The following is a 25,397-nucleotide window of genomic DNA, read 5'->3' as shown; positions in this document are numbered from 1 at the left end:
ATACAAATAGTATCATAAAATGTTTCATTTATACACTTTTCTATTTTTGGACTCCAAATCTGAAGTTTAACGGAATCGAAGTGCAGTAAAATTTCACAAACTTGAATTTATAACTAGACTAAAACTTTAGTTACAACTTTAGCTTTTCTTTATATTTTTTAATAAATATTATTTAAAAATATTTTCAGTTACACTGATAAAAAATTATTACCATAAAACATTTTTTATATATTTTATAGCAATGATTTGAACTGAAGTCAAAATTTCTCCATCAGTTCCACATTTTTGTAACAGAACTTTGCATTTCTGTTCTGTGTCAATTTAGCCTTCTTGGTCATGATATATTATGACTCCAGTCAGTCTGTCTTAAATTTAAAAAAGCAAATAAAAAACCAACTTTTTAAATAAAAAAAAGTCTTTTATTTGCAGTTTTAATTTATGAAAATATCAAGCTGAGAATATTGATTGATATCAATATTGAAAGAATAAAGTTACCAGAAAGCACAGAAGTTATTTTCATCAAAGGCAGTAAGAGTCCATTGTAATAAAATGAATAGTTTTTGTACATCATAATAATAGAAATTCATCACTTGAATTGTCCCAAAGGCACTGACTGAAGCTATTCATAATCTTCTAAAAACAAGCTTAAAAGCAATCTTGCACCATATTCCAAAAATGACTATTTGTCAGTTTTACTAACTACACTACATACACAAAAGAATCAAGTGGAACTATAAAATATTTGTTAAACAATATTAACTACAATTAGTATTCATAACATTCTGTAGAAGTCTGATAAGAGCAACTTTGCTCTTCTGACTACAACTTGGATACAATCATACAATATTACTTTTTGCAGAAATATAACAATAAGAATAAAGATAAAATTCTGGGCTAAAAAATAAATTAAAAGCAGTACAAAGATTAAAAGTGCAATATTCAAGTCCTTGGCATGTCTTCAGAAAATGTATTTCTGAAATAAGTTTAATCCTTGAAAAGCTGGTATATTTAAAATGGCATTTAATGGGGTCCTCCCCTTTCCCTGCCCAAGAGAGAAATCAGTAAAGAAAGGCAAATGTCACTTTTAACTATCTACTCCATGCATTTGTTTAGCAAAATGTAATAAAAATGAAAACTGAGGGAGAAAATGCATTAGAATGAACTGCCAATCAAGTTGATTACAGCAGAGTACTACAACTGTGTATCTGCCCAAACAGGAGATGAATAGTCAGAGATTAACATGCAGATGGTTTATACTTATGTTACATGCAACAAAACTCCAGGCACCCAATCCATTACATCACTAGCACCTGTTCTAGAACAAGATCATTAGCATTTAGACCTTGATCAAAAAAGTACACCATAACTGCTAATACTGAAATACTAACTAGGAGACTCTTGCAGTGCACAATGGCACAGTTTCAAAAGACCTCCAAACTGACTAAATTCACTTTGTACTGCATGAATCAGGTTACTGAACTATGTATAATATTATTTAAATATTAAATATAGAAAAATTTAAATAAAATATTCTAAAGTTCATGATCTTCGGCTGATTTCATTTTATAATTCCGTTACAATTTTACTCTGAAATAATCCTGAGTACAGAAAGTAAATGTTTTTATTTGTCACTTTCAAATAAAATGTAGATACAATGAGTAATTAAAGTATATACTGCTGTGTGTATAAATTTTGCAATGTAGAATACATTGATGCAAAACAGAGTTAAAAGCAAATACACTACTTAAGCAACAAATTTATTTTTTCAAAATACAAGCATAAAATTGTTGAAAAGGGCTTTTTGTGATCCTTACCATGAAAAGCCAACTCAGTAGAAAGGTGATGCATATGCTGATATCTGCCCTATGACATCAGACAGAACCAAATTTATGTATAACAGTCAGATAGAACCAGATTTATGTATAAGCTACACAAGCTATAGCTTAGGGCCAATTTTCTTGGAGGAAAGGGTCCAAAAAATTAAAATATAGTATAAATAGTATTAAAATATTTTATAACAGACTTATAAAGGGCCTCATATCTCAACTAGCTTAGGGCCTTATCAAGTCTAAATCTGGCTCTGTCAGAGCATGCAAAACATGAGAAGTCAACACCTGCAGTACAAGACAGCTTAAAAAGAAGGCTCACTTCCAGGCATTCTTCTGCAAGTGAAAGTGAGATTGTAGATGCAGTACGGCTACAAGAAAACATAAGGATGCCTTTACATGTGATAGAATGATTGGCAAGCTTGAGTCTCTTGCCCATAAAGTTTGGAATTCATAAATATGTAGTTTCACAAGCTCATCCTTCCAAATCCGAGATATAGCTGTAAGAAAGGTTGGTGGTAGTCGTCCATAGACGTATAATGTGACTAATGGGAGAACAGGGGCACCATCCCTCTACCATTTGGGTAAGTATTATATACACCCACGTTCATCTTTATTATTAAAAAATGTACATAAATACATTTATACATACGGTGAAATATGCATATATGGACACATAAGAAAATCTATATATAGGTGAAATATGTATACTCAGAGTAATATATTCATAATTACTTAAAAATACTGATATTAATAAATTATTTTAAATTTATTTACTGCAGAGGAAGTGTATTTTATGTTATTATACTTGTATAATGAGATACAAGTCTTTTCCAAGTCCAGGCAATTTATCCATGATTCAAGTGACCTTTTTAATTACATATCACTGCTAAATGCTGCTAATGCTTTCCTATTTGTTATTGAAATTTTCCCATAACAACCAACGAAAACAACAGTGACTGATAACAGCACATCACCCAACAGGAGAAAAGAAACTGAAATCAGATAACAAGGAACACTCCTTGGCAGTTTGTGCATGGCAAACCAAAGAAAGGACAGGTGTTCCAGTTTGCTATGGCCAGGTGACTTCATAAAGGTAACCTTTTCTCCAGCCAATCTGAATATTGCATACCATTTACAGAAGCACTATTTACAATGGTGTAGAGAACAAAAAGACTGGACACCTTATCAATGGAGTCGGGTCCTCTTTACCAATGTATTTGTTGTTTCAGTCTGACAAACGACTACCAAATGATATGGAGAGAGTTAGGAACACCTTTCATTTCACTAATATCAGGGAAACAAGACTGTTGGGATGATCTATTGGCTCTGTTTTTTTTTTTTTTTTTTTTTTTTTTTTTTTTTTTTTTTTGATGAAAACACATGGCAACATGCTACTGTGGAGTTTCTGAAAAATGAAAATATCCACTGAATGGATTGACCAGCATGCTTCCCTAATTAAAATTCTACTGAACAAAAATGAGGTACTTTAGGAAGATGCCTGACAGCACAATCTTACTCTCTGGAGAACACCAGATAACTGAAACAGATGCACTTTGAAGAATGGGAACTCACCCCAAAAATTGTTAGATATTTTGGTGTTGAGTATTGACAGACAGTACAATACAATGCAACCACTGCAGTCAAAGGAGATCATATATCTTGTGAAGACTTTTTGTTTGTTGTTCTGCATTTCGACAGACAATTTCTGTACCAAAATCATTCTGTCAATTAAAACTTTTTCTTTAAATTCTTCTTTTTTCTATGAATTAAAACTTTGTTCCATACCGTTATGCATCCTATTGAATTTTTTTGGCTACTATACTTTCCTCATCCTTTAAGTAGTACATTGTGCTTCTATAGCATGAATTTCATGTCTCTTACTTGATTATTTAAGGAATTACGGCCAAAATCAAAAAAGTTCCTTAAGTTTTGCACAAGTATATTAACTGATTAAATACATTTTGAAAGTCCATAAGAAGTTTTACAAATATCTACGAAAATTAAGACAATTCAAATGAAATAAATATGCTAAAAAATATGAAAATCAATAAGGGCTGAGAAAATTAAATCTCTAACATTTAAGTTTTATTACTTCAATAAATTTAATTTACTGCTGGAAACATTTTTCCAAGTACATGCTAAAAACTAAGAGATTCTGATCTACCAGGAAGTCGTGAGATATGATGGAAAACCAGGAAAGAATACCACTATTAATTATAGACAATATTTTCATGTTCATTTTAATTAGCTTTCTGAAATCTATAGCTTAAGACTTTCCTTACCTAGCAAATTCAATCATTTCAGTTCTTTGATTTACCTTCTATTAAAATACATGACTATTATTCATATCTAGGCTAATAATACTACCACTATGAATTTCCAACATTTTAGGCACTCAATATGCATAATTCCTCCAATCTAATTTATTAAATTTAATATAAACAAATATATTTTTATTAACTATGGACACAGGGATGTGATATATTTCTACTTTAAAACTTAATTTCCTCACACAACATATCAGGCTGAATTTACCAAGTAAGAATTCCACCTTCACTTTAACTAAAAAAAGCACTGTATTATCAACAAAATTCCAGTTAACAGAACTGGATTTCAGGTAATGAATATCTTTCTTACAAATATCAAAGAAGTTTCCAATGGTGCAAAACCTTCCAAGCAGAAATTTGGGATAATTTACTGCATATGCTATATTTACAAATATAGTAAATGCTTGAAAAAATCTATTTAGATATGCATTAGCAGCAAGAGCCACAAAAATATTTCCTCACATATACACATTGTGCATTAAAAAATTCACACAATCATTAAAATCAACCGATCAATAAATTTTCTCAGATGTTGAAAGTTCTGCAGAATTTGTTGGATATTCAAAAACTTGGCAAATCCATACACACAGTAAGATGCCACAACAAACACCCTAATTTCCCTTTCATATATATGCTTGTTTAACTGGAAATAGTATAGAGATATGGCAGATAAAGAAAAAGCTGTAGAGATTCTCTGGAAATATTTTTCATGTGCAGTTTGACATTTGGTTTAAACAGTACTCAACAAGTTGCAAAATATCAATATATCTTCAGGCCTTTACATATTACAAAAGAGGTAAACGATGACTGGGTCAATAATGCTTCTCTACAACGACGCTCATTATGGAATATTGGCTATATTTCGTACACACACAAACTCTCATCAGAGTGAAACAAAACAGTAAGCTATAGCTGAACATGGTATGCCTCCACAAATTAAGTAAGCAAGCACTGCTACCAACACATAGCAATTAGCAAAACATTGCAACAAATACCCATCCCCAAAAAATTTGCTCCAGTCAGCCCTTCTTAGAACATAAATTTCTGACAAAACGAAATCCAGATTTTAGCGAATGATTATCAAACAGGGAAATGAGGTATGTTTATGGTAATAATCATAATCCTCTCGAGAAGTTATAAACTTAGCTTGCTATGAACAGGTCCATTAGGCAAACTATTTGCTACATCATTTCTCTAATTCTCATTATGTTTCATTTAAATGATTACTGCAAAGCAAACTAGGGCTATTTGCCCAAGAGGATAGAAGACTTTCTAAGGAAAACTAGCTCATATATACTTTATACACGAGAAAAACCCCAATGCAGCCAGCCCATTCGCCTGGACTCACAGGTTTGAATTACCAGCGTTCAGCAATTTTAGTGCTCAGTCACTGGTGGGAACTCTTATTTAGGACAATTTACATACATAATAGATCACTTTCATGGTGGAGATGATGCAACTTCAAACTTTCATTACTAATTTATACCATCACCAAGTTGATATTTTGACTATATAATGCATATGTTACCACATAAACAGTCCAAAATGACACAGCAACCAAATTAACATGTTTAACCCTTTCAGTATTGAATTATTTGAAGATTTTTATGCCCATGGAATGGGTTTAATTTGTCTTCATATGGATTAATATGTAAAAGTAATACATTTTATTTGGAATATACTTATATTGATAACATTGGTAATCGCTCCCCAAATCTACGATTTTCTTCCAAGCCTTTAGCTCAGAAACTTGGTGGCCACGAGTCCAAAAACAGATCCTCATTTTGGACGTTCTGTGTAGAATGAAACACAGTTCCATCCAGCAAGATGTAACTGCAGATGTGAAAAAATGAAGTCCGAAGAAGCGATGTCGGGCTATATGGTGGGTATGGCAAAAGATCCCATTCAACTCCATGTCACACTGCACTTTGTGATGCTGCAATGGGCTCACCGAGCACAGACCAACCACCTTTTCGGCCTATGTTGTTGAAGTAAATCCACTTTTCATCACAACTGACATTCTAGTCCAGAATTTTATCCTTGCGTTCATTTTTGAGCAGATGAGTGCAGGCCCAAACATGTCCATCCTTATCTGCTCATGTAGCACACAGTGATTGAACTTGTACATCAAGTTTATGTGATGCATAGCTCAAGTAACGGGCATGGACTAACAACTTGGCAAACTCTCAAATGGCTGCATACTGATCTTCTTTCACAAGTTCTCGCAAGTGGGCCTCAGCAACATCAGTATACCGGGCAGAGCGCTCTGCTTCTCGAATGTCATAGTCCTTGTTTTTGAACTTTATGTACCAAACCTTCACACTGATATGGTCATATGATACATTAATACCTAAAGCTGTACACATGATGCAGTGACATTCTGCAGTTGCAGTTGACTTTTGCAACAGAACAGAAAATAAATGGTTTTAATCTGGTAACGTGATAGTTCCATTTTAGACATCTTGCACTTAATGATATCTTTTTAAACGTTTCACGAGACAGTGTTCTAAAGCAAGTCTCTTTCAAATGCCAAAAATCGTTTGACAAAATATGATTAAGCACGCCAACGCAAACTGTTTGTACAGATGATATTTGCAATGGTGGGAAACTTTCATTAACAACCCGGTATATTTATCACTTACTTATAAACAGGACAGCAATTTGGTTACCATGACAAATTATCAATTCCTATAAAAAGTTTAGCATTCGCTTCTTTTTGGAGCCCTTATTCTTTAATATCCAATATATTACCTATGGCAACTCTAAAAACAAATACTTGTCATAAGAACAACTACTAGTACACTACACTTTTGTTTTTTCTTTAAGTTAGATACAGCTCAGAAAGAAAGAGCTATGAGTAGCCACATGTTAACCTATTTTCATTTCTCTGAAAAATGTAATGATTTATTGCCAACTGAAGAATATGCTATTTCTTCCATGAAACACATTTTATCTCGCATCTGAATATGCCCAGAACAGTTTGTAAAAGTGTTGCAATTCATTTACTGAAGTACAGATGAAGTGATATCAATTAAGAGCATCAGAATCAATTTAACCTTTATAAAAATGTGACTATTGACTATAATAGTTTTATGAAAAAGATAGAGAATATATTTAGTATGATTACATGAAGAATTTGGTGGCCCTCATAAAATTGTTAAAATAAACAAGTTTGTTCACCCAGTAAAAAAAACATATGCTGCTTTCCAGAGCAACGGCCAGGAATAGGTTTTGCCAAGGAACTGGCAAATACTTTCGTGTACAGGTTCTAAAGCAAGAGAAAACACTCATTCTAAAAATAATGGATCACATACAAGAAGGATGAATTATTTATTCACTGTTAGTAAGCATACAAAATAAATAAACTGAGAAACACAGGATACAATTACTACGATGAGAATCAAATTTTATTTTGTGGATCTAAAAACAGCTTCTTGTAAACGAAATATTAAAAGACTGGTTCTGTTAAATGGCTTAAGAAGTAACACATCATTAAGTCCTACTGAGAAATTTATTTTGCAAAAATCCTTTTGATGCTATATGAAGAGCAAGTGCCGAAACAAACTGTAGGCGAGAAGTAAACATGAACTTGGCAGTAATCCTGATACCATTATGACGTGATTATGTTGTTCATCTTGTTTCAATTACATGCTCTTGAAAAACGGCTGTATCTAACTGCCCTTTATACTTAATAGCGCAAATTTCCAAGGAGCTGAATACCTTTATATTTCAGTATTTAATCTCGAAAGGGAATTTTACAAGAATTCTAGTTAGCTCATTTATATTATGACATTTATCCAAATTTCATTTAGAAAAGAACAATAATATTAACACACTGGAAATCAAATATGAGAATTATTGTTTTTGGGTTCAAAAATTTGTGATCAGCAATGTGTTAACGGCTAAGCTATATTTCCCAATTTTAAACTTGTTTTATCAAATCAAAATATAATAAAAATCAATCATTATAGCTTAACATTATATATTTAAAGTGACTGTCATGATTTTATGTTCTTAAAAGCACAAATGTATAATTAATAAATGTATCTAACTTTAAAGCCACATACAATTTATTTTTAATCTGCATGCTATTACAATGAATGTATAATGTGTACAGCTTAGTATATGCAATGTCTATGTGCAGAAATCAAGGTATGTACAGATTTTGGTGTTATAATAGATTCAAAGAAAAGCAGCAATTTTTGGAATGACATCTTTTATTGAACCCAGAGGGTGCACCGATTTACAAAAAGCAGGTTTAGGGATATTTAATATCAGAATGCACTGAGACTTAATGATACATGCCACGAAAGCAGTAAAAATCCAATGGAATGTTACATGTTTAATGAAAAACAGCAAGCCAATTAAAAGTTCAATTTCTTATTTTTATACTTATAAAATAATCTCATTCCAAATTTAAGATGATTACTTCAATACAAAAGTTTAATATAATTTAAATAGGCTCAAATATCCAATTAAACAGATCTTTAAGGCAATATAAAATGGGCACAATTTCTTTTTATAACAAAATTGTATGAAAAACCTATGCTCGACAAAAACCTATATAAAATGCAGCATCAAACACTAACACGAACATTGATTTTCATCATTAGCAATGCAAATATATTCACTAAACGGGTATGATTTTAATGTTTTTTCTAATACACTAATTACTTTTGAAAAAACAATAGCACAGTTCACTATAAAGATTACCTGCTTTCACCCCCCTTCAAATTTATTCCATAATTCAAAATTTAAACTCCTCCACTACAGTTAAAATGGCCACTTGAACTCAAGTTGGTGACTAGCTCTTTCCACAACATGGTAACATAAGCAAGCAGGTAGTATATCAAAAAGAATTAAGTACAAAAATGGAAAAGTTACTCGATATTAGAAATTTATAACTGTTAATTAAGAACAATTCACAGATGAATATTTTTTGTTGTGGGACTCCAGGAGAAGGGGAGACAGGATATGTATTCCCTCCTCTAACACACAGATAATGCCACAAGCTGGAAGTCTTCGTGGAAGATTCTTTCAAACATAAAGGGGGTGAATGGCGATCAACCTGTAAAGGAAAAAGTAATTTTTAAAAAAAATTTCAAATTAAAGTTGACAACTTATGTTAGACTATACTTATCAAACTTGAAATATGAAAAACTGAAAAGTGTAATGGCACCATTTCAAAACAACAAATAGCTTGAAAACTCAATAATGCCCGATTCATATTAATTATATTTATAATACGATTCCGATGTAAAATACATTAATATTTAGATGTAAATGTGTTATGGCAATTTCAATTTGTAATTTTCTTAACATTTATGCTAAAAAAATCCAAAGTGGGAAAGTAAAACTTATCAATTTACTTTCAGAAATGATTAAAATAATTAATGTACATACTATTGTGTGGAAAAATTAAGTATGCACAATATACTGATGTAAACCAAAATAAAATACATATATTAACTGATTATCCATATAAAGTTCTACAAATGTCAGAATTTAATAAGAAAAATCATACTGAAAATCAGTAAGAGAACAAAATTTGCATGATTTAAGTTTAATTCAATAAATTTAATTTACTGTTAAAAACACTTTATTACTGTTAAAAACACATTTATTAAATGCTAAGAATTAAAAATCAGAAGATTAAGTTAGCTACTGAATGACAAGAAGGTAAGCCAGGATTCATATTATCTCACACATACAAAAATGTAAAACATTCCTTTAATTGTTCTTAGATTACAATTTTTTAAAGTATTGGATAATTCATATGCAGCAGACAACAGAATATTGAGATCAAGTGTCTATACATCCCCCATGCACTTTTGGTAATTGCCAAACACTTGATATTATTTGCAAATTCTTAAATATTTCAGGTCAAACTTATCACGGCTAAATGAAACTATACATTCCACTTCTCAATTTTGAAATAATATATTGTCAAATAAAGGAAAATGTCTACTAAATGCATTGACTGAAGATAGACTGGCAAGCAGTCTTTTCCATTAAAAATAAAATAACTAACACTCACAGATCCTACAGAATCTAAGATTTAATTTTCTTTGAGGAACATTCTCTTTTTCTATCAGCAGCCTAGAAAACTATGTTCAATATGCTTCTTTAACAAACAGTTTGACCAGGCAAAAAGACAAAGATCAAAATTGTTTCTGAAGGTAGCAAAGCCAAAAAATCAGCAATTTTGCTTCAAGATTATGCAGCTACTTCGGAATCTACTATAAGGTCATCTTAGCCATAATCATGATTCTTTTACATACAAGGATACATACAAATATCAGTTTTAGAAGTTTGTCACAAGAAGCTTTATTTCCCAAAATTTTACATAATTTAAAGTACAAAGTTAAAGCTAGAAATCCTTCCCTGCAATTAGCTAACCCATGTGTAACGATGTTGAATACAGTTTTTCTCTTATTAACATAAACAGTTGAAGGCAAACCTGCTGCTTAAATTGGTTCGAGGAAAAATTGCTTGTTGTATTTCTTACCTGTTGATGACTGATCGTCAATACATTTTTCATGATACATGCATAATCACTGATGCATAGTCACCAATGCAAGTGGTGATTTCAAGGAACTTTGTTTTTACACAAGGGTACATAACCAAGTTCTGTAAATCTCCTTTGTAACTGACTTGTGTACAACAGTGCCTGTCAAACAGATTTTTTTTTCCTACTAGCCAAACAAGTTTAAGACAAGCCTGTTGTTAAAATGAATTTTAGCAAAATTACTTTTTGCATTTCTTATTTATTAATGGTTGATCACTGAAACAAGTGATAATTTCATTACTGATGATTCACAATTTCATCACCGATACCAACATAAACACGTTGAAGAGGAAAGCCTGACCTGAAGCAGAAATATGACAAGTTCAAAGCTTCTCTTCAAAATATGAAATTGCTGAGGGATTGGATTATTGTAATTTTGCACAAAACCTGTCAAGGTTATCTGCGCCAGACAAATGGTAACAATGCAATTAGTCATTTGTAAAAACTTCCAGCTTAGGTAAAAAGAGACAGATTACAATCTACGATAAAAGCTGATATCTTAAAAAAGGTTAAAGTCTATTATAAAAGCCAATATCTTAAAAACAGAAACAAATTACGATGATGTGTTTTTCCAATTAAATTTCCCAAGTCCAGTTCTGAAGAATTAAAATGTTTGTGGTGAAAATAATTAAAACTCTGGCATTCCACCAAGATATGATGGACTGTCAGATCTGCATTGCAGTTTGGGCAGCTGGGATTCTCTTCTCCCTTCAGAAGATACTCATGGGTCAGGCGACAATGGCCAATTCTCAGTCGAGTCAAGAGGACATCCTTCCTTCTATTAGCCATACATGGCCAGTATCCAATGGTGGGTTTTACATTTCTCAGCTTGTTATATACTTTGTCATCCCATTGCTTCTGCCATTTGCTGAGAATTATTGCTGAAGGAATAACAGTTCTCTATCCAAATGGACTAAATTATAACCCAATCTATATTGTCTTTGTAGCCGAGGATTTACAAAATATATCGATTGTATACAGCCATATTCACAACCTAAATAGCTAAGAAACAATATCCAAATGGTTACAATTTGTTAAGAGTCTTTAAAACCCGACATACTGAGAAATTCCTGGTAGTTCTGAATAGCCACCATTTGAATAGCCGCAGTAATTTTTCATGAAAAAAGCTCATGCTTAAAGGATTTAAAAAGTTGCTCTGAATATTAGTTTGCCCATAGAAGATCATGAGAAACAAAAATAAGATTTCTACTTGGTTCTGGTTACTCTATCGCTTAGAGTATCAAATTTATCACTTTCAGAGAGCACCCAGTTTTAGAAATTCTCAAAAAATGACAATTGATGGTTTCTAAAAATTCTTTCACTTTGATCCCACATAATTCAAGCAGCTGGAAACTCAGTTCAAAATATTCTTTATTATCAAACTTATCAGACTTAAGCATTAATATATCCATATATAATATCCAGTATAATAGACAATAAAAAGCTCAGAACAGTTACATTAAATTCCTCAGATATAATTACATAAAAGAAAAATATTGAAAATACATAATGTAAATACTATACAGAATTATTTACTTTTTTATAGTAATATAACTTTGTTACATATTCATGCAAGAAATGTTGAATGTATGGTCAGGGCTGCACCTCTTCAGCAGAAACAACTTTATCACCAAGGGCATATATATGCAAACACTTTTTTTTTTGGGGGGGAGACAATGCAATAAATTGCTTAATTTGGAATTCAGACATGTACCATATCAAATTTAAACTGATTTGGGGACAATTACATATTTAAGCAAGGAGGGAAGGTTCGCTTTGCATATGCTACATGCCCAGTTCAGGTTGGGAAAAAAAATCGGTTTATATTTGCATAATTTAATATAGATGTATTTTAATAAAAATAAATACAAATTACCCACAGTTAAATAAATTAGTGTGATGGCCGATAGTAAATTTTATCAACGACTTTTGTTTGAAAGCTAGTTGTTGATATTAACCCATTAGCCGCCGATAGTAAATTTTATCAACGATTTTTCTTTGAAAGCTAGTTGATATTAACCCATTAGCCGCTGGTGTTGCGTTGACGCAAGGGTCAAAATAAATCCGTATATAAATACGCAAGATATTTTATACCAGCAGATGATTGTGTAGGGAATATTATGAAGATTATTTCTGTAAAAAAATATTTGCCTTCAACAATTTTATTTATAATAAAAAATTTTTGACCGGGCAAACGAAAATATTTAATGAAAGAATCACCCTCTTTATGAGTGATCTATTTTCAGTCAAGGTCACCGTTTATCAGAACATTACATCAATCAGATGCTTATATTTGTGTTGGGAAGGAAGGGAAAACAGGTGATGCGCTGACGCAATGTCAGCAGGAAACGGGTAATCTCCTTTTTTACTCTCCTTTCGATGTTCTGGTTCACGTTCTGGCTGCTTTAAAAATGCCTATATAGTGAGGTATCTTACATTAGAAGAAGCTCTTCAAAGATTTTTTAATGAAGAAACAGATGATGATAATGTTAATAATGACCAGAACGAAACTGATATTCTGTTGTTCCCCCAGAAATTGCAGAAGTTGGTGATGAAGAAGGGAATGATATTATTTTAAATAATGATATTTTACTAAATGATATTGCTGGGGAAGTTGAAATTCACATAAGTAAGTTTCCGCCCTCTACAAGCAGTGGTAGTCATACGAAAAAGTTTAAAAAGCAGAAAACTGAAAACTTGAAATGGATAAAAAACGACCTGTCAGTTATGTCTCAGGAAGAAAATAAAGAAAGAAATAGAACAGAAACTACAAAAGACAAAATACAAGGTAAAACTATTGGAGAGATTTTCGATTTTCTTTTTAGTTTAGACATTTACTCTCTTCTCGTTGAACAGGCAAATACATACGCTCAACAAAATCTCCCAGAATTTATTACATCTGAAGCCTAAATGGGAAGATTTATTGGAATATTATTGCTAACAGGATATCCTTCTTTACCTCAAGAAGAAATGCTGGTCTCTTGATAAAGACATTTCTGTTCCTATTGTACGAGAATCGATATCACGTTTGCAGTACAGGAATATGAAGCAGAATTTGCATTTGACAATAGTCAAATTGACAATACTGATAAATTATATGAGGTGAGACCGTATCCAAACTTACTAAATATCACCACTTTTTACTACTGAAAATATAAAGTCTCTTTTAGATTCCAGATGCGAGAATACATTACTCTTTTTGCAAATTCCTATTGAGATTGTAGAATTAGCCAGAAATAGATCAGTAACAGGAAGACCTAGTAAATTCAGCATTCAAAAACCACTGCATTGAGATGGCAGACATTTTATTGTAAAGTCCGATGATAACAAAAGACTTCATAATAAAGAGTGCCATAACCAGACTGTTTATAGATGCAAAGTATGTAATGTAGCTTTACATCATGTTTGTAGTGAAGCTTTTCATGCTTGAATCTTTCAATTGAAATAATCTGTATTTGTAAAAGAAATATAATGTATATTTTAATATTAAATTAATTACAAGTAAAGGGATTTGTAGATTTATAAAACGTTATAAAGCTAAAAAGTAATCCAGTGCTCCACTCAAAGGAAACATCGCACAAGTACAATCCTGATCACTAACCAAAGAAACAATAGAACATAATATTTCATGGAATTGTCAATAATCACATGCTATAATAAATTACCTCACTGGTAATTGGCCCATACAAATCATAAAAATAAAGAGACAACAAACTGGAATAACTCAAATATAATGATGATTATTCAAAAGCATCATTAAGTACGAGATAGCCAGGTAATGAACCAATGAGGCAATATATATTACATATCCTCAATGTAACCAGAATACCATCATGGTCGATTGCAGATTGAAGTGAATTTGCATGGATATCGTTTGGCATTTTTTCTTCTACGAGTATCTACCACAATTTTTACAACAGATGCTTATGATGTGTAGTCAGAAACAGCTGAAGTATGATGACTACTTTGCATAAATTACAATACAGTGGTTGTCAAACTATATGGGAATTGGTTGCTATGTAGCATATCCTAATTTTTAAACTAGTGCGACATGAATACATAAACAGTTACAGGCATATACACAAAATCTTCAATTTCAATGCTATCACAAGACCTTTAGGGCCCTTAAAATAGAATTTCATTTCTGCATAAAAACTAATTCTGTACTTGCATCACTGTTGGCTCATTGTCTAATGCAATCACACCAATATTTCAGACAGATAGTTTGTAGTTCTACATCACAAATTACTCAACAGATGTGAAAGCTGCTGGTATGGTTGCTATATTTCAAGAACCGCTAAACACTAAGTATGGGTCAGAAGTATTCAAAAGCTACCTTTCGATTTTTCAACGCTTCCAAACATATTAACAGTTACTGAGCAGGAAAAAAATGAACTAAACAGCTTTTTAATCAATGTGGTTATTATAAACTAATAATTCAACTGCAGCTCTGCATTTAGGAAAATATATTCCAATAATATATAAAAACTAAGTTTTGGTATTGAAAAATTTTTCTCTCAATAAAAAACTTTTTTTTTAGTTTCCAATAACTTCTCCCATATTATAAGTGTCAGATGATTTCAATAATAGTAAAATGGAAACAAGACTATCTTCACAATAAAGTGAGAACTACCTTTGAGTTAAGAATAAATAACAGCTTAAAATTTTTTTTTATTTTATTCTGAATGCATACACTCCCCTTTCTAGAGAAAATGAATTAAGGCGAGAATATGTGTTGCAGAGAATTACAAAATTAAACATTTATTTTAAAATAAGTTGTCAACAAAATTTTTCCATAAAAATGCATTTCCCCACAGAATTAACATGAAGACCAATATAGAAAATTTACCTACTCTTTAATTATTTAATATAGAATAGGTACTCGAGTAACTTTGGATGATTATTCGAGAATTACTACCAAACAATTTCAGTTTGTGTGTGTGTGATTATGGCAAAGCCTCGAGGGCTATCTGCCTAATGGGAGGGATGCCTTCATGGAGGACTTTCTAAGGGAAACTGGCTCGTATACACGTTACACATGGGGAAAACCACGAAAACGCCCATGCAGCCAGCCCATTCGCGGGATTCGAACCTCGGACCGAACTACTAGTGTTCAGCGACTTTACCGCTCGGCCACTGGTGGGCCCCAAACAATTTCAGATGCAGTGTATTTTTTATACTTATATTCTCATACTCATTCACTCCAAAAGTAATATTACTATGCATAAACTGAGCTCCTTGCCTTTTGTTTATTATATTTTAATGATCAGTACACAATACATAGTTAATATCTTTTTTTGAATTACTATACACATAATGTTCTTTAATTTTTTAATCCTATTAAGAAACATAGCATGATTTCTAATTCAAATTACATTTTAAAATAAAACTACTTTGTTGTGATATTGAGCCATATGAAGAAACAAAACAGTCGCTCGCAAAACACAGTTTGGCCATGCTTGATGTACTTTAAGAAGGTTGTGCTGAGTCAGTATGCAATTTAATGAAATTTCATGTTAATCACTGATTATTGAATAATGTACTACAAGGACTAACAACAGACATAAGTACCAATACATTATCAGAAACCATCTAATAAAATTGTGGCATAAAGACAAACATTCTATCGGCATATGTTGATGGTAGTTTCATATCATGTACATTTTTAATGAGAATCAGCAGTGCATTATAAGATGACTAATGAGCATATAAAAAACCTTTTAAAATATAATGTACCAAAATACTTGTTTGAGACAATGAAATTTATTGCTATTAAAAAATTTTAGGAACTACATAAAAATTACATAATTTAAATATATCGGATTTTTCCTTACCAACATGAAAAGTTTTCATGCAAAATATTTCTGCATCACTTAAGATCCATACAACTTCTCAAAATTACACAAAACCTTGCAAATAAAGATTAATCATACCTAATAGTTATTGGTTCGAAGATAATCTCCTAGTTTCTCGACAACTGTATTCAGCTGTCCTGGAGGAAATCCATCAGTTGTTGCAGCAACTAAGAGACCTAATAATATAATTAAAATGCTGAAATAAAGTTGTGAAATATTCTATTATGAGGCATATACAGGAAAGTAAGTTCCATTTCATTCTTTGTAGCACTTCAAGCACGCACACTAGTATTCTTTACTCCTCCTTTCCTATTGATGTCATTATGAACTATTTATGTTCTCAGTTTGCAATCACTAAAAATGTTCAAGGTAACTAAAGAAACTGACGACTGCAAGATTGTCTAGTTTATTTCTCAAATTTAAGAAACATGAAGCCGGCAGAAATTCATTGTCAAACTGAGAACTATAGTAAAAGTACAATGAGTGATACTATGACGAGAGGTAGGTTAAAATATTCAATGAAGCATGAACAAATATTCATGACAATGCACACAACAGGTGACTTTCTGTTTCAATTTTTAAGACAAATTGATGAAAAGCTGAGAGAATAGATAATTTACACTGTCAACACTTTGGTCACCCACTATGGGTAAATGTATTGACATCGGCGAAAACAGAAAAATAACTGAATAAATGACCTTTCATATAAATATAAAATTGACTTGAATACCATCTGTGGCCTTTCCTTTAGCAAAATGGAACTTGCTTCCCAAACATGCCATGTAAACTACATGCAAATTAAACACACAAGAAATATTCACAAATTCAATATTTTTCACCAATTTAAAATTGTTAGAACTTTTAAAAAATAATATAAATAGTACGAATATATACTGAAACAAAGGTTTGATCATAAAGCTACATGGCAGTTATAACCTTGATAACCATTTTTAAGAAGCAATCAGTACAAGACCAATACCAGAAAATCAACAATATTTAAATCAACTGCATTTACACATGGCTTTGTAAACATGAATTTGAATTCAGGATAAATACTGATGGTTTATTTTTTAAATCGCTTATTATAAAGATATTATTATACCTACTACCTTACTGTTCGTACTTATTAGAAGCAAATTAATACACTAAATGTCAGCAGATGTCCGATGCTTAAGTTTTAGTTTTAAAAGTTAATCAGTCTGTACTTTATATGCTGTTTAAAATATTTAATACATCTTTAATACTACCCAGAACTCTAAATGGTATTTTACATTTGTAGCATTAGAAAGCTAGACAAATATGTTTTTATTGAATTCATTATCAACATCTACTTATCAGAGTCTGATAGACATACTTAAGATTAGGTATAAAACAGCTTAGTTATTTATACAACATGCAGGCTGACAAGTAAAACGTTCAGGCTGATTGTTACGCCTTTCTACATTAAAAGATAAATAAGTGTAATCACCAATAACTTTCTTATAAAGCAAGTTCCTCTCCAGTTATGCTCAAGAATATTTTATTAGGTTCTTTTAAAAGTTTAAATGCATAAAAATGAAAAGGCATCAATGCAAAATTTGCCCAAGTTATAAAAAGCATCAAATTAAAATTGTCAACTAGCTGCAATCAATAATATTAGCTAAAATAATTAAATGGATTTAAAATTCAAAAAATTTATGTAGCTTCATATTTTGAATCGATAACAAGGTCTTAAAACTCCTTCTAATTCTTTTTTTTTTTTTTTTTTTTCCATGCCTCGCCAATTTCTTTTTTAACACAAAACTAAAAACTGAAAGTATAAATTAACAGTAGGTAAAAATCTGCATAGTACAAATGTTCTAATACTAGCAAAACCAAACTTAATGAATAATTATAATTTTTTCAAGTTCTTATTTATAAGCTAAACAGCAATTTTTAAAAATTCAAGCATTTTAATTATTGATAAAAACCTAATCCCCAAAAGGCTGCTTTTCTGAAAACTTTCAAGTTACATTAAATTTTTATAAATGCATCAAATAAACATGATATAAAAAATTTGCTTTATACACAGCAAAATATTTCTAAACTAGTTTATTAATTGCACTCTTTTTAATCAATCTCATAAAGCTATTTATGCAAATATACATTTATGTTACAATTACAATAATGTTACTTTTTTTGCTTTAAATAATTCGTTTAAAAATATAAAATGTCTTGGTACCAATGGATATCACATATAAGATAACAGCCATAAGGATATACAAAAATAATCTGCAAGAAAACAGGCCATAAGGATATACAAAAATAATCTGCAAGAAAACAGTTTAAACTAATTTTTTGAATATTTGATTTTCAAAAGTGAATGATCCTGCGAAACTCGCTTTATTACAGTTATATGGAAACGGCAAAAAAATTAGACTTTAGTAAAATTTCCAGTTTTGCAATATTTAGCTTTACACACAATACTTACTGCAATATATATCATTATTTACACTTAATATTTATTAGCATTTGAAAGTATGATATAAAAATAAAGTTACATATTTATACAAATTAACTACCTAAAAATCTTGATATGCAGAGAAGGATTTACAAAATAAATTACAGTATGCAAAGATGTGATGCATATTAGATAAAATTATTGAATTGCAGAATTTATTAGATTACATTTAGATTGATTTAACTCTTGTAAAATTAATATCTTTAATTTTGTAAAATTAATTTTAAAAATTGTAAAATTAATATCCTCAATTTTATACATAAAAACTGCATATCGTATCAAATTTAGCCCCTCATTAGAGTAGCCACCCCATATGCCTTTGGTGGTACTTGAAATTTACAGCTTTGGTGTTATGGCAGAGAGCCTGCCAAATTTACATCAATCATTGCAGTCGAAATTTAAAAGGAATAGCTCTTTAGTTAAATAACCAAAGACTGCTCTTAATTTAATATGCTAAACAACAGATACAGTTTGATCACATAGAAATTTAAACATAAGCTCAAATTTTGACATTTCCTGACAAATTCATTAAAGGAGAAAGTTCAACCTTTTGAGTAATGCGTACCATCTAAACAAAAATTGGAAACTTTTAGTACCACCACTACGACTCTTGAACAAAGCTCAGATCGCGTAAATTTATGAGTGTTAGAAAAAACTCAATCAGGATATTGGGGTTTTAATTTTTGAATTTAATAGTTAAAAATACTTTGCTTTTTTGTGTACCACCTATTTTTCTCTTGTGTACCACTTAAAGCAAGATTGCCAAAATTCTCCAATGGCATTTAATACAGCAACAAAGCGGTCTGAACTAGACAACATAAATTCCCTTAAAAGTCAATGTTAAGTCGTGTTGCACAGTTGTAGGACATTTTGTCAAACCCATAGATATTTATTTACATGTTCTACAAAAGGCAGATCTAGAATTTTAATTTTAGTCCTCACTTTTTCATGAAAGAGAAAAACAGAAATAAGCTACATGTTTTTACAAAAATAAACTAGCTTCATGAGGGTCATGATTACATAAACCAAAGCAAAAATCTCGCAAGTGCATTTTGATGTGCTGATCCAATACTGACAATAAAATTATGCTTTATGTGTAGCTGTCAAAACTGGTCAACGGTAAAATTTGAAAGTACCTCAATCATTAAAATATACAGTTTATTTAAATGAAAACTAACATGAAACACTTCCCCCAACACATAGGACAGCCATAGCCATATTAACTTGATTTTCTGCCTAATACACAAAAAACTACAAATTAAAATTATTTTGAAAAATTAGCATTGAAATTAGTCTTTAGTTTCCTCTCATGCAATACAATTTTTAGACACAAAAATCATGCAAAAAATTTCAAAAAATATATATTGCATTCACTTATCTGACAGCAGGAGCTGCCAAATGAAAAAACAACTTTATTTATTGCAATGCCTTAACTCTGTCATGATTAAAACAACTCAGTCAGCTCTTCATGTAAACAACTCAAAAACAGTTACCTACCCAAGACTGTTAGAACCTGCGACTTTCCCTAGAAGAAAGCAAATTTACAAAAGGTAAACATTCATACCCCTTCCTCTCTAACAATTCAGCTTTTCTACACTGTCCATCTAAAATTTTTGGATCCTTTTTATTGGGTTAACAGAAACAGGAGAGAAAAATTAATCTCATACAAAGTTTCAGCCTTTATAACAATTTGAATTGAAGCATAATAAAACCCTTGGATTAAAGACAAATTAAAACAAACCCACATTTCTGATCATGTGAAACTGAATTCTAACTAAACGAGTTCTTTCAAAATAAAATCAGTTCCTTCCAAATTAGTTACATATTATAACAGCAAAAAGCATTTCCCTTGAGCAAATATAGTAGTTCTGAAAAGAGCTTTATATTTAGTATAGTAATGCTCTGTTAAACACTATTATTACTTTTAAACATATTAATTCTAACAAATTAAAGAACTTAATTAAACAAAGAGATGTAACAAATATTAGATTGCATGATATAGTCTTACAAGTATTAGTGGCAACAATACATAATGCTGAGCTTCCTTTTCGGCCTCTGATTAAAGTATTTTCAGCTGACAGGCAGAAATACTTGTCACCCCCGAGATAAATACCGGATTCTGTGAAAGAACCTGGATTGGTTCTCATAGTGTCAGCAATTACTTTTAATTCTTGTTGTGTAACCTGAAATAAATACAAAACAAATTGTAGTCTGAAAACTTTGGATTATAATACCAATGAAGAATTTGATTACAAATTTTTAAAGATAAGAATGTGTAAAATTTAAAAAGCTTAGAGCTATTTCGCTCATAATAACTACAGTTGCTGGACATAAAAATAAACAGCAGAATGCTATTAACATTCAACTTGAAAAGAATCTGAACATTGAGAGTTTTTATTTATTTCTAAATGTTACATGACATTAAAACATGAAAAATTTAATATCATTTGAACAAAAAGTATTAACATTTTTTAACGTATATACTATACAGAAATTTAAATCATTAAATTTTATAATACTTTTTTTATCCACATCCTAGTTAAAAGTTGCCCACTCATTATAAACTATGAATTTGCGGGAAAACATTTACTTTGCTATCTTTACGGTTCATCATTATTGTTTTATTATAAGAAACAAATATTTTGGGAAAACAAAAATCGATAGACATAGTGCATGATTTTTTTTTTTTTTTTAGTTATTTTAGATGCTGCTATTGAAGTATTTTTAAGCATGAAAATAAATACAAGTAATTAAGAATACAGAAATTAATGATTTCATTGATTTGCAAACCCATTACATATAAACAGCTTCATAAGATAAATTCAGTAACTTTTATATGCGAACTAAAAGGAAAGAAAATATTAAACAGCAGACAATTTTAGTGCTGTCATCTATACCCCAAAACTCTCTACGGCCAATATTTACATCTTTATAGACAGATATTATTTGGTTAAACATACTGCATAGAAACACATCTGTACTCTCAACACGTGTACATGCATGCAACAGCCATTGTCATATGTATAATTGAAATTATGCCAAAACTTCAGCAGTTCTACCGAATGTCAAAATCAGATATAGATGATCAGGGAACTAATTTTATTTTTAATGTAGCCAATGTGAACAAAAAGCAGGATTAGAAATTTCATAATCTAACAGCCATAAAATACTGGAAATCTATTTTATTAATGATATTCATAATAAAAAATACTAACTGAAGCAAAATGATAAGAATTCTAGACAATTATTTTGACTATTTACACCCTCAAAAATGTTAGCAACTTATTGCCAGTTTTACGAACTGGCAAAATGTTTTGGCCTTCTTTGGTTTACATGTACAACTCTGTTCATAACAAAAAAGTATGAAATTTTAATACAGAAAAAAAAAAAAATCTATGTTCTTATTTTACATTTTTTTAGCCAGAAGATACTGTTCAAGTAAAATGGCACATGTGTGGGTTGGCAACTGCAAATATGCATACTCAAAAATACAACAATAAAACAATTCTACAAATACTGAAATTGGGAATGAAAATAATAAAAATGCACGCAAATCAAAAAGTTCTTTGCAGACGAAAACACTAATTCAAAAACAATTTTTAAATATTAAAGATATATGAAAGGTTTTAGCTGCTGAATAACTATCTATGTCAGATGCAAATTTTATCGAAACCAAAAACAAGTGTTTGACATGTTCAAGAACATTTTTAAAAACTTATTACAGGTAAGCCTTTTACTTGCATCATTATTTGCTCCAAGAATCTGACTGCAATATAAACCACGAAAATCAAGAATGTAATTACACACAGTCAACATTTCCACCCATAAGTGAAGAACTACTTTTTTATATCAGATAACTTCAAGGATTCAAGACTATAATTAGAGAAATCTAAGATAATTTGTACACATTCTGTCTATTCTAAAATTGCTAATAAACTCTGAGATATGAGATTTATCATATTTTGTGATAGAAATGTTTTAAAGATTTAAAAAAAAAAAAAAAAAAAAAGCAACTTTTTACTTTTGAAAGAAATTATCCTGGTATCTTCATAAATCGTTTAAATATTATTTCCATATTAAATACACAGAAGAATTCAATTTTCTATTTGTATTTATTAGCCCAGCATTAAAAGTCTAGAAAAATTTATCTTCATGCATACATAAATAGTATTAAACAACTTTTCTTGTTATACCATCCATTTATATAAATTTTATTGCCAACTCCTTAGTTTTTTACCCTGTTCAAAATTACATAGCTTTAAAATTCATTATGCCACTGAATTATTAAAAAAATCGGATTACATATCAGCCTAAACCTAGTAACCTGACATAATCTACTTTTTTCTAATAAATTTCTAATTTCGGAGATAAGGCTGTATAACTTGCATGAAAATAATGCATGATATAAATCAAATGATATAAATATAATGCATGATATGAATCACAAACAAAACAATCAGTATAAATAATTTTATAAAAGTGAATCAAATTAGTATGCACCTTTATGTCTTTTTATTACTGTTTAATTACAACACAAATCCATGTCGCATTTCTTAATAAGTTAATTACGCTCACATACAGGCAAATATCAGCCTAAATTCAAATACAGCAAAATGTACAAAAGTTATATATTGTACAGCTATTAAATTTCTGTTACTGAATATCTACATAAATTCACATTTTAAAATAAGATTTTCAATTTTTAAAGTTTATGTTTAAACCATATAAAAAATATTCCCTTTAACTGCTCCAGGTATAAGAAAAAAGGGCCATATAAACATCAAGTAACAGACCTTTAAAGAAATTATCTATTCCGTAAAGCATTAGATATGACAAGTCTGATTAGTTTTACCTCTATTAAGAAAAAAAAAAGGCACAATTCGGTTGATTTAAGTACTGAAGTATAAACATAACTTTAATAGAAGTCATATTAATAACACAGAAAAAAGTCAGTTTAAATTGAATGTAACAGCAGATAACTGACAGGTCGTACGATCACGAAAAGTATATAGATGCATTTCTCACTCGAAAATCACTTTCTAACAACACAAGAATTTATGAACTTCAAAGATAAAATTTCTCTGGCTCCTAACTAAAATGCACAGATGGCCAAAGTTTGTAATTATGAAAGTATCTACTCTGGAAAACATAGGACAAGGGGAATATGAGTCACCCCTACAGAGCTTCAAGTGTCAATAACCAAATACAGACATTTAGAAAACCAAACTAAATAAGTAGGTGAATATAATATTCTTTGAAATTATTGCTTATTTCCTATTTATGCTAAAATACAGAGGCTTTAATTCTTTTTAGTTGAAAATTATGGTTAGGGTTAAATGCCAAGAAGCACGCTGCTTACCGGCGTTACGCTTGAATCTTTCTCAAATTTGGCCCAAATAGCTCCATCTTGTAAACCTGCTATGGCAGCTAATCTACATGATACTTGAGCACAAATTTGGTTGTCTACATATGCTTGCCAAGACATTTCTTTAAAAAATTTTACGCCTTTAACAAAATTTACAAGTGCAGCTTTGCACCACCCAAAAACGCTCAAATATGAAAGAGAACACGTAGAGAGAACTTCAACCTTAAGTGATACACCTTATAAAAGTTTCATTGTAGTGTTGCAAATTACCACCAGATCACTTCTCCAAAATAGGTATTTGCATATTAATGAGGCTTCTAATTAGCCAGAATTTTTACACATAACTACTGAACGGAAATTAAAGAAGAATGAATTTATATAGTTTAGCCAGTTAAAAATGAAATCCGTTTTAACATTATTAAATTTACCACTGTCTTCACGCGTAAAATATAGAATTATATATATATAACGAAGAAATTTTGATAAAATGCATGGATGAAATACGGCTAAGGAAAGTTTTTTAAAATTGCAGAAAACTTCTAGATGTTTCTTTCAATGATTTTTCTTCGGAATGTTTCTTTCAATGAGTTAGAAATGAAGCTAGTTAATAATAAAAATTCAGACCTATTTTTATTATAAGAACAGTTTTTCCTTTCTTTGTTCCTTTTTTCTTTTCATTTTGTTTACATGCATGTGGTTATATAAGGAGTATTAATGACTGTGCTAAGCTTATTTTCCTGCTGGCATGATCGTAGAGAGGCTGCGACTAATTTCCCACTAGTAAGGGCAAGACTGCTTAGCTGAATATCTTATCTTAGGAGAATAGGCATATTGGCTAATAGCCAGTGCCCTATTTGTAAAATAAATACTATGAACGAAACGTTGCACTTACTCGTCGATCCAGACCTTGACTCTAAGTTATAACCACGGAGAATAAAGAAGGATGTCAAACCCTTATTACCAGTTTTCCCAAA

The 25,397-nt window shown here is 30.6% G+C and overlaps 1 protein-coding gene across 1 annotated transcript; it reads right to left on the bottom strand.

The window, feature by feature from the left end:
• Nucleotides 1–8,355: 8,355 nt before the first annotated feature.
• LOC118197365 (uncharacterized) lies at nucleotides 8,356–24,628 on the bottom strand. The gene is made up of 4 exons (XM_035368869.2): nucleotides 24,418–24,628; nucleotides 21,067–21,241; nucleotides 16,658–16,755; nucleotides 8,356–9,224 (listed from the first exon to the last, which is right to left on the bottom strand). Exons 1-3 carry the CDS (start codon nucleotides 24,541–24,543, stop codon nucleotides 16,658–16,660), a joined length of 399 nt encoding a protein of 132 aa, XP_035224760.1. The 5' UTR covers nucleotides 24,544–24,628; the 3' UTR covers nucleotides 8,356–9,224.
• Between the last annotated feature and the right edge of the window lie 769 nt (nucleotides 24,629–25,397).

Source organism: Stegodyphus dumicola, chromosome 7 (genome assembly GCF_044657685.1).
Source record: "Stegodyphus dumicola isolate Sdum_Otavi_A_Nest chromosome 7, ASM4465768v1".
In the NCBI taxonomy this organism is placed as follows: Eukaryota; Metazoa; Arthropoda; class Arachnida; order Araneae; family Eresidae; genus Stegodyphus; species Stegodyphus dumicola.
Note: the sequence above shows the minus strand (reverse complement) of the source record. Positions and strands in the feature narration are given on the sequence as shown.